Source organism: Silene latifolia, chromosome X (assembly GCF_048544455.1).
Source record: "Silene latifolia isolate original U9 population chromosome X, ASM4854445v1, whole genome shotgun sequence".
Taxonomy (NCBI): Eukaryota; Viridiplantae; Streptophyta; class Magnoliopsida; order Caryophyllales; family Caryophyllaceae; genus Silene; species Silene latifolia.
In genome coordinates this window covers 191,885,447-191,905,747 of record NC_133537.1, presented here as the reverse complement: position 1 = coordinate 191,905,747, position 20,301 = coordinate 191,885,447, and the positions used below count along the sequence as shown (strand labels likewise).

General features: G+C 37.6%; 1 protein-coding gene across 1 annotated transcript; it reads right to left on the bottom strand.

Annotated features, from left to right (window-relative positions):
- Positions 1 to 8,937: 8,937 nt before the first annotated feature.
- Positions 8,938 to 10,526, bottom strand: LOC141619002 (uncharacterized). Its single transcript, XM_074436046.1, has 2 exons — positions 10,194 to 10,526; positions 8,938 to 9,198 (listed from the first exon to the last, which is right to left on the bottom strand). The coding sequence occupies exons 1-2, from the start codon at positions 10,524 to 10,526 to the stop codon at positions 8,938 to 8,940; spliced, it is 594 nt and encodes a 197-aa protein (XP_074292147.1).
- Between the last annotated feature and the right edge of the window lie 9,775 nt (positions 10,527 to 20,301).

The following is a 20,301-nucleotide window of genomic DNA, read 5'->3' as shown; positions in this document are numbered from 1 at the left end:
CAAATTGTTGGAGCTAGTCGAGACTTTGAAGATTCAAAAAGTTGAAATCCCCAAAGAAATCATTGTAGATAGGATTCTACACTCCTTATCTAAAGTCAAAGCATATGTTCAATTCCGGGTGAATTTTAACATGCAAGACAAGGACGTGTCTCTTGAAGAGTTGTGCAAGCCGAAAGAGACATGGGGTTAAATGTTAACCCACCTAAGGATGTGCTTAACATAAGCATCAAGAGTAAGGGGAAGTTCAAGAAGAATGGGAAAAAGGGTAAGAGGAAAGCTCCCATGTCCACCAAGGCTAAGACTTTTGAAGCTAGCACTTCCAAGACCAAGAAGGGTCCTCTTGATAAATGCCATTATTGTAATGGTGTTGGACATTGGAAAAGGAATTGTTCCAAGTACCTTGGTGACATTAAAGCTGGAAAGATCACTCCAGTAGGTAAATGACTATCCTTTCTTTTATATTTCTAATTCAACTATGGTATTTTGATACAAAGTTGTGATAATGTATCCCCTTTTTATTGTAAATAGGGCCTCCTCCAAGCAAAGACAAGGGAAAGGAAAAGCAAGCTTGAGAAATCATCAAGGAGCTAGGAGTAGCTTCCAATGAAGCTTGGCTTTTTATTATTGTCTTATTTAAGTTATGTTTCGGATTTTTAGAACTATTTTGATTTCCGTGTTCGACATGGAAATGGTTGATCCTTTTTAAACAATTGTTGTATTTTGGATTTTGGTGGCTTGGTTTGCAACCCAAGTCACCCCTTTTATCGTATTTCCTTGTTCTAAAAATTCGTCTTTATATGCTTGCACATAGAAACATATGATCATCCACTTAAAGTGATCTAATAGACAACTATAATGATGGGATTAATTATATGTCCACAAGCTTAAGGCTTGTGTATGATCTATTATAAAGTGATGTTGAGTTGATGAACTCTCCTAAAGGAATGTCAATCATCAAGTACACTCATCAAATCTAAAACTATTAGTCAATCTATGAGATAGTCCTCCTTATACTTCAAAATCATCACTTGTGTCTCATAAACTATCTTTGAATATTTAGTGTATTTATTCTAAAGATAGAGTGTGAGAAAAATGAAGACACAAAGAATACAAAGAATGATTTGTATGCTTGAGTAAATGAGATCTACGAAAGAAAGAATGATTTGTATACCTAAAGAAAAGGTATACATGAATAGATGAGATCTATGGTCTCGAATAGATAAGATCTACATGACAAAAGAGACCAAGTGAAGTAATCCAAAGAATATGTTCTTAAGATAACTACACGAGGTGACCAAAAGAAAGTTTGGAAGAAAATGACTAATGAAAAGACTTAACAAGAGATTTGGCTAGTTTATGAACAACATTTGACCTAGAGTTTCAACATTGATATTTACATAAGAGTCTAAATGAAACAAAGTTGCATCCTTGAAAATAAATGAGATTTATAACTAAAAGTTGCAAAGAAAGATATGCCGATATCTACAAGAGCTAAGTTAATTGTTAACCATGCTAGTGTCATTACTTAACCTCCTTCCGGAAAAGGATATTTTGAGAAGGACGTGTATTAAATGAAATTTATATTTAAATAAGGACATTGCTACGCATCATTATAAAATGAATGAGTTAGAGATCAAAATCTCTTTCCATGAGTTTAAGACTGAAACCTTTTCAAAATAGGTATTTTGAAAGGATATGCTGGGAATATAAATGGTTTTAATCTTAATAACTTGGCAAAGCAAAATGTATTTCAATTCTTGAAATGTTTCGATTGAGTAGTCAATTTCAAAATATGTGGAATAGAGTGGGAGTTTGAAATTATCATGTGAAGACATGGAATTTAGTGGGAGCAATCATCCTGTAAAATTTATAACTCATTACTCATTGAGAATGATGAGCTAGTACTATCTTTCACAAAGAAGTATTTGAGTTTTCAATTTTGGATGAAAATGGACTATGATGAATCCAATCACATCATGGGATGTTGGATAAGTATTGAGATATACACATCAAATCAACGAGAAACGTAGGTTATTCATATCGATGAAAATAGAATTACCATAAGCAGTCATGGTCATTCATTGAACCTAAAAATGGTTGATCACATGATTATAAATTACTAATGTTTCCGCCATTAGAATAAACATGAACATGTCCAATAATGAATCATATGCTTAAGAACATGATGAATCATTGGTAAGCCATAGAAGAATCGTCATGAATTCTTGAGCAGAACTAATGAGCTATTCTAGTGTTTAACAGAACACTCTGTTATGTGACAAGAAGTTGCACATATTAAAGTTCGAACACACGTAAGGATTTATGAAAATCCTAATCTATTCAAGATAAAAGGAGAAATAAGAAGTTGGAAAGATTTAGTTATGGTAAGAAGTTACTCAAAACTATATTTCACAATATGCTAGGACGTTTGAGAAGTGATAGGCTAATCATCTTGACAATTGTTGCAAGACCCTACAAAACGTATACCTAGTGCATTGCGAGTTGGTAGAACAGTTGACAAGTGCAAGTTAAATCATCCACCACAATTCGTTGGTTATGTGATAAACAACAAGAAAGTTCTTTCAAGATAAAGAACCTAAACCTAGGTTGGGAACCTAGATGTGAACTTGGTAAGGTTCATGCTATGTGAGACAAACATGAAAACAAAGGAATATGAAATTCAAGAGTTTGAACACATGGACACATGGTATGTTAAACTCATGTTGCAAACGACTAGTGTTCGCACACTTACGATATACATCACAAGGTTGTAATATGGTATTGACTATCCGAATGTGATGTCGACATTCATCGTTTGAGTTGCTATTAACTCACCTTATACTTTGTCACATCCAAACGGGTTGTAGAGACAATTGAACCCCGTTAAAGTGAACACGGATTAGCATTGTATTCGCCCATAGTCACTTACATGAGGTGACGTCTCGAAGTGACTAAAGTGTGATGCGATTGATGGCAAGTTCAAGTGCCATAGAGTCATGTGTGATGACTAGTCGATCACATTGGCAGACTGTTAGGAACACTTTGTTGGGCCTTATGACCGCTTATAGAGTTCTGGCAAATTTATATAGCCTGGTCGTGGCGAGAGCTACTATAGTATTCTAATGAGTCGATTCTTTTGAGTAAATACTGTTCGCCTAAGGTGGCACAGTTTCATATTAACTTTGATTTATGTTACTACGACCTTCGTAAATCGGGTCAAATGGGCATATTTTGGGTTATGATGGCTGTGGCTAGTCAAAGGGAATAAGTGCGATAGGAATTGTCCACCCCTTGTTAGGGTTATAACAATATCTCAGGGCTACTCGAGGAGTAATGAACTGGAAATGCGTGGCCACGCTCGGAAGGTATCTATGGTAGATGAATCCGGTCAATCAGTTATTCTCCAGATCGAGGAAACCACTTTCGATATGATCGCTTGCAAGTACGACCTAAAAGACACCTTGCATTGAGTGGGAGATAGTTATAGGATAAGAGAATTGGTGACGCACACTTGTCGAGGACAAGTGGGAGATTGTTGGAATATGTGTCCTCCGACAATAATGCGATCACAACTGTCGATCATGATGATCACATGTTTAAGTCTCATTTTCAGAATACATGTGGGATGTAATATTTTTACAGTCAACTGGTCTACACATATCGGTAATGATTGGCTGACTAGAGTTTGACATTACTGTCGTGCGACGGTGGTGATCAGTTGATCCCCTTAGGTCATACCTAAAGAGTAACACTCTTAATTGATTATTTAATTGATCGTATAACGATACGGGTTAATTAAATTACTTAAAATTAACGGTCGATTTTGGAAGTAACATTTACGTGTCTCATTGTAATTTGATTAAATTAGATACGGTCTAAGTAATCGAATTGTTTTATTACTTAGATGAATTTTTTGTTTACGGAAATAATTAAAACGGAATAAATAAATTATTATAAATACAGAATGTTGTAGTTTATAATTCTGAAACACTTTTTGGTACAAGTAATTATGAATTACTAGGTTAATTTTATAAGTGACATATTTTATTAATATGTTGATTTTTAATTGTTAAAAATACATTTTATACACATAGTGTCTTAAAACATGTTACATGTGACAAATTGACAAAATAATGTGTAAAATGGACTTTCCATTTTACACAATATGTACCGAAAATAAGGAGGGAGTATTATGCTTAATTATGTTAATTATGTTGAGTGGAAAGCATAATCATAAGACCTAAATACATAGCCTTGCATGCCTAATTTCTTGGGAAGAATTGAAGCTCATGCATTGGCCCCTTTTCTCACCTCCTACCCGGTTTCCCAACCATGCAAGCAAAGGGTTTTTACCCTTTTATAATCTCTATTATGAAATAGAAAATGACTAGTGTGTTGTGCACATTATTCATTCATTCACAAAATAACTTAAAGAATTTTAAAAAGAGAAATAAATACTCCAAAATTCCTCTTCTCTTGGCCGAAAATTCAAGAGGACAAAACAATAGTTTTTGGTCATTTTTAATAAAATTAATATTGTTCTAGTTCAAATAATATTAGTTTTTAAGGGGTTATCTTGGGTATTCATCTTTGGGAGGGATTCTATCCTTGAATCCTTGTTCTTCCATTAGTAAGGAAAGCTCAAGAACAAGTGAGTAGAAGAACTCATTTGTGCCCATATATCCGAATACTCAATGTAAGAATGACGATTTCTCCCCTTTTCTAATTATGTTTGCATGCATAAGATCAATATTTAATTTTATGACTAAATTAAATTGTAACTTATATGAATATGTCGAAATATGAGATTAATTTTTCTAACATTCTTGTGATCCAAGGAGTAGAACCATTGCTTAGGAATAGTATCAAGAGATGAAGGAAAGATCCTTAAGAACATCTCTGGCTTAATGCCTTTGATAGACATATAATCTTTGAATGCACGAATATGGTTCAAAGGGTTTTCGTGCCCCTTAAACTTCGGGGTGTCAGTCATGTAGACGTTAGTTGGCAGTTGAGCATTTACTGCCTCATATTTGCGACTGTTTTCCCTGTAGATGTCATCTCCCTTGAGATACATTAGCTGCTCCTCCAAATACTGGAGTCGCTTTTCAGCTTCAGTAGGACCTCGTGGAAGACTGACTTCTGGTTTTTCAAAGGGTGGAGAATTATCGTGCATGAGCGCGTCGGGAATGGGACCCTCTATAGAAGGAAGTCTAGCTTCTACAGCGACAATACAACCTTCAATATCGTTAAGGCGAGCATAAGCTTTGTCTTGGCTTGTCTGGACACGAAGGAGTGCAGCTAAGATTTGATCATTACCATTTACGGGCTGTTCGGGTTCACCATTAACGCTTCCCTGACTAGTTCCCACCATCTTGGACTGAGGATAAGAAATCGACGATGAATCAAAGCACGATTAACCATTTTTGCACACTTACTCAAAAAAGTTTCGACTCGTGAAATGGGTGTGCGCCACTGTGTCAACTGGGATTTGAAAATGACTAATTTTTAAATGTTTGTCCTAGAAAACTATAGTGTAGTTGTAGGAGTGCTGACTCGAAGTGAGTTTTGAAATGGGTTTGAGGCCCGAAGTTTGAATCGATATTTGGATAGAGTTTCGGCTTATTTTGCGCTGCTTTAGGCCATTTTGGAAAATGTTTATATTTTGAAAATGGATTTTATTTTACAAAATTTTGTCATGACTTTGTTTACAAATGGTGATCATGTATATAATACAAACATACATATGGGCATTATAACGATATGCTGAGTGCATTTAAAGGGTTTTGATTTAGGAAGGTGGGTTGCCATACTAGGCAATCAAACCCTGGTCTGTGGAGAGGTCCGTGCCAAACATGAGTAAGGTCGGTTCCTAGTCCATTTCCTCGAGTAGTGAAAGCTCTCGATACAAAAATGAGTATGTACCGCAATATGGTTGACGTCAATCGCTATCCATCTTTAGGCCCAGATAGGAATTTGGACTGTCCGGACGGGACGATTTGTCGAATGGGTTGGTTTAGGGCCTTGGAAGACCAAATGAAACGACCTAAGACGATCGATTAATGAAAATCGACAACTGTCTCGTATAAACTATTCCCTAACCTTGTTCAAGTTTCACCCTGGGTAACACGTAGGTGTATCATCCCCAGCGAAGTCGCCAAACTGTGGACATGGGCCACCTGCGCCCCGCGCACCAGCGCGTTGGTTTCGAAGCGGCGGCACTTCTCCCACGGAACCTTGGTTTGCCAAAGCACATCATGGGCCATTACCGATTTGTGAGGCACTGAAACCGGTGAAAGGTTGAATAAGCCTGCATTTGTAGAGTTGCCACCAATTTTTATGGAAAATTGGAACCGTTCGAATACCTCGTACCATGTCAAGACACAAAGTATTGACATAAACACTAAGAACTCGTTACCCTTAGCATTCTATGTCTAGAATGACTTTCGAGATGCCAATGGACACGGATGTCCAGAGATAACTGGAGTAAGGGGTGAGGGTACGTATTAGGAAGTTCTTTAATTTGAACACCTAATCCTGCCCGCCTCGATAGCGGCCTCTACTAATGATTAGGGAAATTGTTCATATTTGATATGTCGTCGATGTAATGTATGCAATGCAACAAACATAGATTAATCCTAGCATGTGAAATTAGACTATGTTGGTTAACACGTGTTTTAGCAAACAATTTAGTTGAAGTAAATGTTAGATTCAATACATGTGAATGGCATACAATTAAATCATACATAATAACGATAAAAGAAATTACAAGGTTTATTTGATCTACGTCAAAAGCACGCTCGAAGACGGGATTTCAAAGAAGAAAATAAAAGGAAAAAAATGGGAAAAAAATATGAAAATATGTCAGATTAGAGGTGATAATACGAATAGTAGTTGATTTGAACCGTAATTAGGAGCTACGTCAAAGCGAGAAATAGTTCAGGGACAGAAACCAACCCAGAACAGGCACATCATCTGCTGCGTCCTCTGGAAGAGGCGCAAAACTTCATGCGCCTGTTCTAGAGCTAGGCTCTGGTTGTGAAGTCAGAACCGCAACACTGTTATTGTTCGTTGGTAGATTTAAGATGAATTATCGATATTAGACTCGAATTAAAGTCTTTTAACCGATTATATGTATTTGGGTAGGTCATATGACGAATTAAAACGAGAAACTAAACTTGTTTACAGGATTATGATTATACGATGAACTCGTGTCGAAAATACAAAAAAAAAGAAAAACTTGAGGTTAGATTAAGACGAAACTGGACAAATAAGATTCGGAATAAAACTTATGTATCAAATTCAGATTCCAGAACCTCGACATGAACAAGTCGAAACCCGAAGAATCGATTTGAGTTAAAACGGCGAAAACCCAGAAGTATTGAATTACTCGGGATTAAGGACGAATTAAGCAATGTAATTTAAAAGGGAATTTAAAACATGATTTGTATACTGAAACAACAAAAAGAAAACAAAGAAAATCGAAAGAAATAAAAAAAGAATAAATTTGCAGGAAGTCGAGGAAGAAGAAGAAGAGCAGGAGCAGCGGGCTACCTCTAGAAGAGGCGCAGCAAGCCTGCGATCCTTCGAAGAGGCGCAGCAGCTGCTAAGTTTCTTCTCGTTGTATGACCTCTGCTGTTTCGTAAAAACGGTTTTAAAAGATGGATTTTAAATCGGTTTTCGAACGTGCTTTTGATATAGATCTACATTAATTGATACAAAACAAAAGTACAATAATAAAATGGGATTTACACCCTCAGACTTACATGTTTGACGAAATGAGATTGATTAAAAGTTATTGTTTTAGTGATTGCTCGACTCGAATATGCGTGGAAAGTTCCCTCGTTAGAGGATTTAGTAGATTGATTAGATTGATTAAACGTGGAGTTGGTCAAATTGGTCGGTCAATGCAACGTGACTGGGACTCAGAATGATTCGAGCTTACGTGGTCGATTGATCAAGCACGTAGGCGTCGAAAGTCAATTGCATAGTCTAGAATGCAAAGAGAGAGAAAGAAGGGGCGGGACACTCGCGTGCCAAATATAGAGGCCGAAGGCCTCTATTTATACTAAACATATGGAAGAGTTTAGGAATGACACGAATTTGGATACAAATCACGGAAATATTCTGAAAAATGTGAAAAAAGGGCTGGAGAAGAGGCGCAGCAGCTACTGCGACCCTTCGAAGAGGCGCAATACCTGCTGCGTCATTTCCCCAGTTGTTTCCTCCTCAGCAAGAAACATTTCTGCGTTTTATTATGGAATTTCGGTAGATTTCCACTTCCTTATTCCATGAAACACAATATTATGGAAGACATTTACTTAAAATATTAATTTTAATTAGGAATAAATATCCAGAGAATTCTAGAAAATTACGGAATATTCCGACTCGGCATTTAAACGTTTTTTAGAAAATGAAGCGGTTTTTGACCCGGACTCCAAATGAACTCTAATTACTGTCTAAACGACCGTATCAGTGCGTAGATGACGACCAAGGGATTGACTCGAGTGTTGGAGCTATCACTTGACGATGAACTTAGGGACTGTCATAAATCGTTCCGCGTATCAAACATGCGGCCCAATCATCACTAGGTGGTAGGCGGGAGGTGTAAAAATGAGGTATCTACACCCCTTCCTCACTGTTGGAAAATGAACTTTCTCTACCCTTTTATTGCTTCCCAAAAGATTCTTGTAATACTTTATAAAAGCTTGTTCAATCTCTACAACATTACTGCACAAATTACCATTCATATCCTGAGTACACAACACTCTATTACTTATTCTTCTTGCCTTGCTATTACTATGAAAATACCGAGTGTTATCATCTCACTACCTACAACATCTTGCCTTTTTGAGCCAGAAAACTCCTCCTTGCTCCATCCAGCTCTCTCTAACTTGCAGCAATCACTAAAACAATAATCTACAACATCTTGTCTACCTACTGTAAAGATACATTAGTAGGATCTGCTTGCAATTTCATCTGAGTATGATGAAGATATAATCTAGCAACATTATCTGCGGTTTCAATATTATCAAATCCAGTCCCATTCAGATTTTTGAGAGGTTGTTTAAGAAGATTCAATTTCTTAACAACCCGGAACATCTTATATCCAGGAATTTGCCCATTCCAAACATCCTTAACAATATCCTTGAACCCAGGATCAGTCCCCCACATGTTAAAGTATCTTATATCCATCCCCTAATCAAATGACATTACTAATTTAGCAAATTTATACATCATGCTCATTGTATTCAAGAAAAATGCTAATTAATTAACAAAAATGCTAATTAAATTATTCTAACTTAATTAATTTGGTTAATTATACAAGTTGTCAAAAATGCTAATTTCTAACCCTAACTCAAATTAATTAACAAAAATGCTAATTAAATCATTCTAACTTAATTTGGTTAATTATAAGGCAAATTTATACAATCCTAACATTATACTACCTTCATAAAACTATACTACCTTCAACAATACTACTTCAATATTACTAAAACTAAGCATCACTAATCAAATCACATTACTAATTTAACAAAAACCCCAATTTCTACCTTCATAAAACTATACTACCTTATACAATCCCCTAATCAAATCACATTATTAATTTAACAAAAACCCCAATTTCTAACCCTAACTCAAATTAATTAACAAAAATGCTAATTAAATTACAACTACATACAATAATAAGCATCACTAATGTATAAATTACAACTAGATACTAAATAAGGATCACAACTTAAACAAAATATGAAGGATTCAAGTAATTAAATCGATTTGAGTCGAAAACAAACCTTTATTATAAACAAAGGGTCGGTAGGGATGTAGTGTGCGGATGGCGGCGGCGAGTGGTGGCGTCCGGTGGTCGTTGTAGTTGGTGGTGGCGTCGGAACTCTTGGCGATTTTTTTTTTGTTTTGTTGATAGATAGAATGAATGAGGGACGGGGTGAGAAGAATCTGTCAAAAAAAAAGAAACAGGCTATTGGCGACCGTTTTTGGTCGCCAAAATGGCGACGGGTAATGGTCGCCAATTTGGCGAATGATTTCGGTCGCCAAATTGGATAATATTTCGTCGCCCGTGGATTTCATACGGATTTTGGATAAAAAGGTATAGTCGCCAAATTGGCGACGGATAGTGGTCGCCCGTTTTTTTTTTCCTGTCGCCAATTTGGCGACTGTAGTATGTCTGTCGCCTTTTTCGTGTTTTCTTGTAGTGTACATGGGCAATGGTCAAACAAGCTTTCTAGATGAAACATAGTAGAAGTGTCAGGGAATTGCACCAACCGATCATCATTGACCATAGTTTTATCAAGCCTACTAAACACCATGGCCCTAGGCTTATGCTTATTATTCCATGTGAAGAAAGCACTTGGAGCAGACAGATCCACAAGACCACAATTATCCACACATTCTTCAAAATCCTTCATTTCAGCATTAGTTACCTCAGATCCAATTCTCTCACACTTAGCCAGGACATTATTAAAATCCCCCATCACTACCCAAGGCCCTTTCACTTTTTCCTTCATATTGATTAGTGATTGCCAAAGAGGTAGTCTTTCAGCCAATCTATTGAATCCATAAACCATAGACATCCACCATACACATCTAGTAGATATAATGGTAACTTTAGTGTGAATGACTTGAGCTTCTATACTTAAGACTTCCACATCATAATTATTAGAGTCTCATAGAATCTAAATTCTCCCACCTTCATGAGCAGTATTATTATGCACCATAGCCCAGTTAGTACCAATGCCATAATAAACTTTATTGATAGATATTGTTCTAACTCTAGTTTCTACTAAATCGAAAATGCCTACATTATTATTATGTAGAAACCATCTCACATCTTTCTTCTTATTATCACTATTCATATCTCTCACATTCCAAAACCATATGATACCCATTTTCACCGTAAGAAGAACTACACTCCATTTCATCAGCAAGAATTCTTCTGTACTGGACCGAATGCTCTTACACCTCCAGAAAAGTTCCTCTCCTAAAACTAACAAATATACCTCCTTCTCTAGTCATTTTGGTGATGATTCTTGCAGGAGTGAAAGACATGAGAGAAGCATTTGGCATTGGGGTAACAATATCTCTAGCTCCCCCAAAACCACCAGAAGCACCCTTAGAGTTGACCAAGCTGATTAACGGGCACCCTTGAATCTATCCCAGTTTCCTCAGTAACATTTGGAGCAGCAGTTGGTTCAACAACAGCAAGGGTAGCCATTTTTTTTGCCTAGGCACCCAAGCTTTCCTGCCAGGCCCATCAAACATTAATTGCTCCCTCCTATAATCTCCTTCAATATGCCTCATGCCTTGACACTTAATACACTTCACTGGCTTCCATTCATAGTGTACAATTTGTCTGTGTACCTGATGCGATCCCGCTAAGTGTTCACAAATTAAGATGTGGTCGTTGGTCACGGTCGAATCAAAACACAATTTATAGCTCCACAAACAACTCTACAATTAGTAAAGAGGCAAGTAAAGGTCGGATCCCAAGGGACGGGAGTTGAAATGAGATTTCTATTGTAACTAGTGGTGTCTAAGGGGGTCACAAATTGGGTTGATGTAGAAGGTTACTAAACTAAAATAGCAATGAAAATAAACAAGCAAGATGAATTAAAGGGGTGTAAACAATTGATTAAAGGCACTAGGGTGTCATGGGATCATAGGGGAATCATGGGATATGATCATACAAACATGTTCTCAAACTATATGCAAGCAATTATTGTTGTGATGGATTGAGTTGGGTTATATCTTACAATCCTAGGAAAGTTTGGGTCCCGGAGCCGAATCGATTAGATTGTACAACACCTACAAGTCGACTTAATCTTCCCTACTCAACAACATGCATGGTCTAATGAGACTCGAGTTGGGTTATGTCTTACAAGTCTCATTGAAAAGATAGAAGATGATAGTAAATGCAAGGATTCATAGGCTTAGCATTTCATCAAATATAACATGTGCATGAGTTGAGATCAAAACAAGCAAGCAAATAAAACATGAAAGCATATTAATTTAAGCATGAATCATTCCCCATGTTGGTTTCCCCTAATCACCCATTAACCCTAGCTAAGAGACTACTCACTCATTATCATGTTGATCATGCTAGCAAGGTTGTCAATCATACCAACAATATGAAACATGACGAATAAATGAAAGTAATTAACAATAATTAAAGAGGGATTAAGAGATTATACCTACTAATGATTCCAATAATAAAGCAAAGATAAAAGAAGTACTTGAATGCTTGATTGAGAGGTTGTCAATCTCCCAATAATAACCCAAATAATCTTCAATTACCCAAAATAAAGGATGAACAAAAGAGAGATTAAAGAACTAAAACTTGGATTAAAACTTGATTAATACTTGATTACAATATTAAAGAGAGATTTGATTGATATTAACTACTCTAATTATTGATAAGAAGAACATGCTCCTCTAATTAGACTAATGGGGTATTTATAGTGGAAATTAGGGAGGATGCATTAGGGTTAACTAAGGGCTAAACTAGTAATTACACTTTTTAAGTTGAGCAAGGAGGAGCCGGTATTTTCCGAGAGAAGGGCTTCTTTCTTCGTAGCTTGGAGAAGACAATCCGTCTTTGTGCTAGAATCCGGGCGGAATGGGGTCGGGACGGGCGGATTCAGCGTTGGAATCCGAGCGGATTCGGGGGAATCCGGGCGGATTGTGGAGGGGGAATCCGAGCGGATTATGGCAAAGCCGCTCGGATTGTCTTATGGGGACGGACGGATTGGGACAATCCGCTCGGATTGTCGATCGGAACAAATCTTCTTCTTTTCTTCCCTTTTCTTCATAAATTCCTTGGGGATTTCCTTGGGGACTCAAGGATCTTTTCTCAACATTGCTCTTCTACTATAATATGTACAAAGGCCTTCTAATCTTGTCTCTCCTTGATGCTTGGTCATTGAATTCGATCAATTTAGTCTCGTTTTGCCATGAAAATGCAAGATTCTTACTTCTTTCCTACCAAGGGATCAAAATCTCAAAGAATATGCAAAACAAAGAACTAAAGATAAGAAATGACCCAAATAAGCACTAAAAAGCATGGGAACAAGGCTAATTCGGGGGCTAAATATGCGCCAATTATGGTCACATCAGTACCACACCTAATTCATCTGTGAATTCAATAACATCAGGCAACTCAGCACCCACCTTCACTTCCACCATAATCCGCGCATGGCTCAGAAATTTTTTCAGATGTGTATTGCTATCACACACAGGTGGCCCCACTAAGCCAGTAATCTTCAATAAAGAAGGCCCCCAAAACTTAAGAGTAAGACCATAAAATCTAATCTAAATAGGGATCACATCAACAACTTCCTTCACCAGTTTAGCAGAGGACGTACATTCCTTTACCACCACCAGTTTATTATCAAAGAAAACTGGCCCAGCTTAAAGCACACGCAATTTCATCGCCTCAGTTTTAAAACGCACTAGGAATACACCATTAGAACCAAAAAAAATCTTATCATAATATGTATATCCTCAAACACGTTTAACAAAACCTTCAATGACACTAAAAGGAGGATTTTCCCCTAGGACATAGCAACAGACCGCAGTAGACCAGAAGTTAAGTTCAGGTTCAATATCCTCAGAAGAAATTTGAAGTGGACTTACGCTGGATCCTTCTCTATCTAACATTCTCTCTCTTAATTGTATATTCATTCTTCATTATACTAAGCACCAAAATATCTCTAAAAATCACCCAAAAACTCTATTGTTGCTCATCTTTGGAGAAGTTCAGGTTTTCCACTCCATTTCTTCTTCCTCATTACTTACTAATCTTTCAAATTAAGGTAATTTATCATTCCTCTTTTTTTCCTTAATTTGATTTTCCTTAAATCTACTCTAATTTCTCCAACTTTCACCACTTATTTTCACGTTTTTGTTTAATTTATAGTACAAATTGATTTTGTATTAACATTATTGATGATAAATATGGAAATTTCATGTTGAATTGTTGCCCAAAATGGTATATTTCGAAATTAGGGTTTGAGAAACAATTGGATTTTTGTGTTTAATACTTAGTTTAATTGTACTAAAAGGGTCTAATCTTTGTCAGTAATGTTAAATCTTGCTTTACATTTGAAATTTTGTCTTAGAATTTTACCCCAAAATTTACGATATTTCTTATGTTCATGCCCAAATTTTGATTTTTCATGTTTAAAACTTGGTTTAATTGTTCCATAAGACTACCATTTTTGTTAGTAATGCTATGTATTCTCTTAAATCGAAAATCTTGTCCTAAAATTTTGCTTAAAATTTTCCAAATATCACAATGTACATGAGCAAATTTTGATTCTTGTACTTAAAACATGGTAGAATTGTTTCACAAGTTCTTCAAACTTGTTAGTAATACTAAGAATGGTCTTAAATTTAAATTTTGTCTCAAAATTTTCTCCAACATTCCGAAAATCACCAAGTATTCATGCCTAATTGTGATTTTATGCTTCGCTTTTGGTTTAAATGTGTTGAAAGTCTTAGTATTCATTAGAAATATTGTATATTGCTTTGAATTGGGATTAAAATGTTATGTAATTTCACAAGAATTTCATTTTTTTTGGAAAATTTGTGTCATGAATAACCTTTTGGTTTGATAAAATTCAAGGGAAACTATGTCAAATTGTCCACTTACATTGTAGTTCGTAAACTAGAAGTATTGAGGAATTTCCAATTTATTTCAAAATTTGTCTTAAAATCCGAAAACTTGTTGCGTGAATCGGTTTTGTAGCATGTCAAGGCCATCAAGGAACACCCGAAACAACCGCGGAATGCAGCCTCGGCAAGCGCCGGTAGTACCTCTAGTCTTTGAATCCCCGAGATTTCTGGGCATTGAGTTTGAGAATGAGCCGCAAATGAACACTTTTCTTGCCTTAGCTCAAAGACCTATGGCCCCGATTAGGAGTGTGTCAGTAGATGCGTTGAGAGAGCTGGGAATAGAGGAGAAGATACATGACATTTTCGAAATTCTTGGAATGGAGGGGTTGTGCAACCTACAAGAGGTGTGCTACCGAAACCTAACCTTAAAGTTTTTAAGCTCTTTTGCATATAACAAGGGGAACCGTTCGGTGAGGTTTAGGTTCAAGAACACCCCTTTTAACTTGTCTAGTGATGACTTTGCGGACAATTTAAAGGTGTCTAGGAGGATCGAGTTTTAGTATGATATGGTGAAGAAATCGATGAAAGCCACGAAGTATATTGACTTGTATACGGGTAACGCCTACACTAAGTAAGTGCCATGAAAATTAATGACGTTGAGCATCTCGATTAGAGGTTTTTCCTAAGGTTTATGACCCATATACTCTATACAAGGAGCGATGCTAGTAAGTTAAACTCGTCGGAAGTCTTCGACCTAAGCCCTTACTTGAACCCTTCCTGAGAGGAGCCTTTATACTTTAACGCCATATCTATGGTACGCCTAACCCTAGAGAAGATGACCATACCGGAGAACTGCCCTATATATTGTGGTGCCCATGTGACCCGTTTGGTTAAGAGGTTATTGGATTATGAACCCGGGGCTGTGGATAGACCGTTGACCATCGAGGTGGCGTACTTCGACATAACATGCATGAAGAGTATCTATTGGCTAGAGGATGTGAGGGGAGAGGGATATGCGTTGAAAGTAGATGGGTCTAGGTAAATGAGACTTCCACCGCAGGATGGAACTTTCCCGAGACCGACCATCTTGGAGTGGTGGAACCGCCCCGTCCTCCACCACAACCCTATACCATTCCCTATGGCCTTACTTTCTTGCTTGATGATGAGAATGAACAACGAGCTCCCACTCCTTAACCACCTCATGTCCCAAATATGCAAGCATCATCCTCTCCGACTATACAAGTACCACCTCCTTATTCCATGCATATGCCGCCTCCACCCTACACCGGTGAGTATACCCAATACCCACCCACCTTTGACCCTAGCTATCACATGGAGGACCTTATCTACCGCTTGAACCATTACCTTGTGTTGAGGAGTACCTATGAAGCGACAATAAGGCAGGGTGTAAACCCTTCCCACAATCCAAGAAATTGCACCGGTATGGGAGACGACTTGGGTGTTTTTAATGCTTATGGTGTGGACCCGTCTGTAACACCCCCACAAACCAAGGTGCCTTACCAAGGACCACCCTAGCATAAGAAGCTGTTACCATCTCGGTTGCCCGAGGCTAGTATATCAAAAGTAACCATTCCAAAGCATTTATTAGAGTATAAGGTTAAACGATTACATTGTCTCAAAACGAAACCAAAAGAAAGTGTATATGAATCGTAATACAACTGAAACAAAAATAGCTAAACTCGTAACAGCGGAAGCTAGCCTCGAAGTGATGACATCCCATCTCGTCCCCGTAGCTAAAGACAATGATCACCTGTCACAATCTGATCACCATCCCCAAATGGATCACCACAAATTTATAAAACAACAACGGGGTCACTTCACTACATAATTTAGATAAGCAAATATAACAATATCGACAATAACTATTCCACAACCATTCTCCATTCCCAATCGTGTCTCATAACTGACTACACACTTAAGTGCATAGTCCTGCCAGATTACTTCCGTGACAGATAAACCACACCGCCAGTGGGGGACCGCAGCCTTGCCCACCTAAGCCCCGCTCATCACAACGAGCAATAACCAATGTTCCTTAATGTGCACATCCCCTCTTGTGACGTGTTCGACAAGGGGCGAATCAAAGGGGTGAAGCCACTTCCGCTAGTGACTCCACTCAGTCGAGGACGCACCTCACCATCATAGTCAATCCATCACAACTCCAATACTCCAGAATACAACTAACAACAATACTCATCATATCAATTAAATCACAACATCACATCTTAAATCAATTATGCAATAAATTAAGTAGGAAACACTACCTTAGCACAGATCCGATTATGAGTCAACAAATGGAAGCTAGAATTTCTCTTCTACAAATTCTCCACTTAACAATAATAACAATAAGCAAAACATCCCTTTTCCCCAATTTCCAATACGAGGGCAAACCCTAAAAGACAAGACTGACAAAAGGTATAAGACTAGTAACTTACCGGCGCAATCGACGCAAGAGAGAAATGAACATGGACTCACGAACAATCAACGATCTTGGAAGAGATTAGAGATGATTAGAGTACGTAGAAAATGTTTTTGGTTTTGGTAAAAGTGAAAAGTCAAACTGTTAATCATAATTTATAACTCTAATCATCTTAATTCAAACCGCGGAAATAATTCCCGTCAGACCGGATACTCGGTCGAGTAATGAGAATACTCGGCCGAGTATCCCGTACTCGGCCGAGTATTACCAGACTCGGCCGAGTATTCGTGGACAGTAGCCTGACCAGAAACACACGACGCATTACTCGGCCGAGTAAACCCTATTCGGCCGAGTAACAAGACCCAGAAAACCGTGGTATTACAGTCTTCCCTCCTTAAACGAACTTCGTCCTCGAAGATCAAACCCATACCTACATAGCATACACACATGCCACTCAGCCAACCAACATCACATAACTCTCATCCTAAATCCTCGACGCTAACTCAATCAACAACACCTATCTCAACAATGCAACTCATAACATAACATCAATCATAGAATAACTCACCTAACTCCCTAATACTATCGAATACCAACAACATAAGTGTTGCCAACTCTGTCTTAATTCCATAACGCTCACTAGAAAACTCAATACCAAGACAATCCACCAAACAAGATCAACAACCAAAACAGAGTGTTACATTTTACCTCCCTTAAAATGAACTTCGTCCTCGAAGTTTACTCATACTCCTAAACATCATCACCCAAACTGTTAACACTATTGAAGTATACTAACACTCAAAATCTCCATACTAGTAAAAGCACTGCCCTTACATTTAATAAAATCAACCACAACACAAATCCATCCTTTATTCTATACCCAGAATCAAACTTCCAAATATACTTACAACATGCACAACCATCAAACTCTCTTTGTCGCATCCTGCTCCTCTTAAGATAAATGTTACGTCCTCATAACCCACTAATACTAGATCCTTAGTTGTATTCTTCCTCTTATCCTCATCTTATATCACTTATCACCGACCATAACTTCAACACTGACAACCATCCCATATTCAAGGCTCTCTCTCCCTAACAGCTCTCGTGCCTCCAATTATTCTGCACTACATCTAACATGTATCATAAAATTGATGTGACCATAATTAGCGCATTTTCAGCCCCCGAATTAGCCTTGTTCCCATGCTTTTTAGTGCATATTTGGGTCATTTATTATCTTTAGTTCTTTGTTTTGCATATTCTTTGAGATTTTGATCCCTTGGTAGGAAAGGAGTAAGAATCTTGCATTTTCATGGCAAAACAAGACTAAATTGATCGAATTCAATGACCAAGCATCAAGGAGAGACAAGATTAGAAGGCCTTTGTACATATGATAGTAGATGAGCAATGTTGAGAAAGGATCCTTGAGTCCCCAAGGAAATCCCCAAGGAATTTCATGAAGAAAAGGGAAGAAAAGAAGAAGAATTTGTGCTGAGCTACAATCCGAGCGGATTGTCTCCAATCCGCCCGTCTCCTCACAACACAATCCGAGCGGTTTCCTCCAAAGACGCTCGGATTGCACCGCCAGAATCCGCCCGGATTCCCTCGAATCCGCTCGTCTTCCACCACCAGAACCCGCCCGTCCCGACCCCAATACGCCCGGATTCCTCAACAGCACGATTTCCTCTTCTCCAAGTTAAAAAGAAAGAAGCCCTTCCTTCGAAAAATACCGGCTCCTCCCTGCTCAATCTAAAAAGTGTAATTACTTGTTTAGCCCTTAGTTAACCCTAATGCATCCTCCCTAATTTCCACTATAAATACCCCATTAGTCTAATTAGAGGAGCATGTTCTTCTTATCAATAATTAGAGTAGTTAATATCAATCAAATCTCTCTTTATTTTTGTAATCAACAATTAATCAAGTTCTAATACAAGTTTTATTTCCTTAATCTCTCTTTTGTTCATCCTTTATTTTGGGTAATTGAAGATTATTTGTGTTATTGTTGGGAGATTGACAACCTCTCAATCAAGCATCAAGTACTTCTTTTATCTTTGCTTTATTATTGGAATCATTAGTAGGTATAATTCTCTTAATCCCTTTTTAATTATTGTTAATTACTTTCATTTATTCATCATGTTTCATATTGTTGGTATGATTGACAACCTTGCTAGCATGATCAACATGATAATGAGTGAGTAGTCTCTTAGCCAGGGTTAATGGGTGATTAGGGGAAACCAACATGGGGAATGATTCATGCTTAAATTAATATGCTTTCATGTTTTATTTGCTTGCTTGTTTTGATCTCAACTCATGAACATGTTATATTTGATGAAATGCTAAGCCTATGAATCCTTGCATTTACTATCATCTTCTATCTTTTCAATGAGACTTGTAAGACATAACCCAACTCGAGTCTCATTAGACCATGCATGTTGTTGAGTAGGGAAGATTAAGTCGACTTGCAGGTGTTGTACAATCTAATCGATTCGGCTCCGGGACCCAAACTTTCCTAGGATTGTAAGATATAACCCAACTCAATCCATCACAACAATAATTGCTTGCTTATAATTTGAGAACATGTTTGTATGATCAATTCCCATGATTCCCCTATGATCCCATGACACCCTAGTTCTTTTTAATCAATTGTTTACACCCCTTTTAACTCATCTTGCTAGTTTATTTTCATTGCTATTTTAGTTAGTGACCTTCTACATCAACCCAATTTGTGACACCCCTAAGACACCACTAGTTTCAATAGAAATCTCATTTCAATACCCGTCCCTTGGGATCCGACCTTTACTTGCCTCTTTACTAATTGTAGAGTTGTTTGTGAAGTTACAAATTGGGTTTTGATTCGGACGTGACCCAACGACCACACCTTTAATTGTGAACACGAAACGAACCGATCAAAAATGGCGCCGTTGCCGGGGACGGTGTTAGCTTGATTTAGATTTCTATTTATTGTTATTAGTTGTGTCTTTCTTCACCTTGGGGAAGTAAAACTCCTCAAGGTTTGCTCTAATTGTTTTCGAGTTGTTTGATATTTTGCGAGATGGATTTCATAGATTGTTTTGTAGAGGACCACTTGAGTATACCTTACTTCAAGGATCCCATGCAAGCATTGGAAGCCTTGGAAGCAAGTAAGGCTAACAATATGTATTGGGAATTGGAGGTGGATCTTTTTGAGGCCGCTCTAGCTAACAAGGGACTTACTCGTGCACAATCCGAATTAGGGC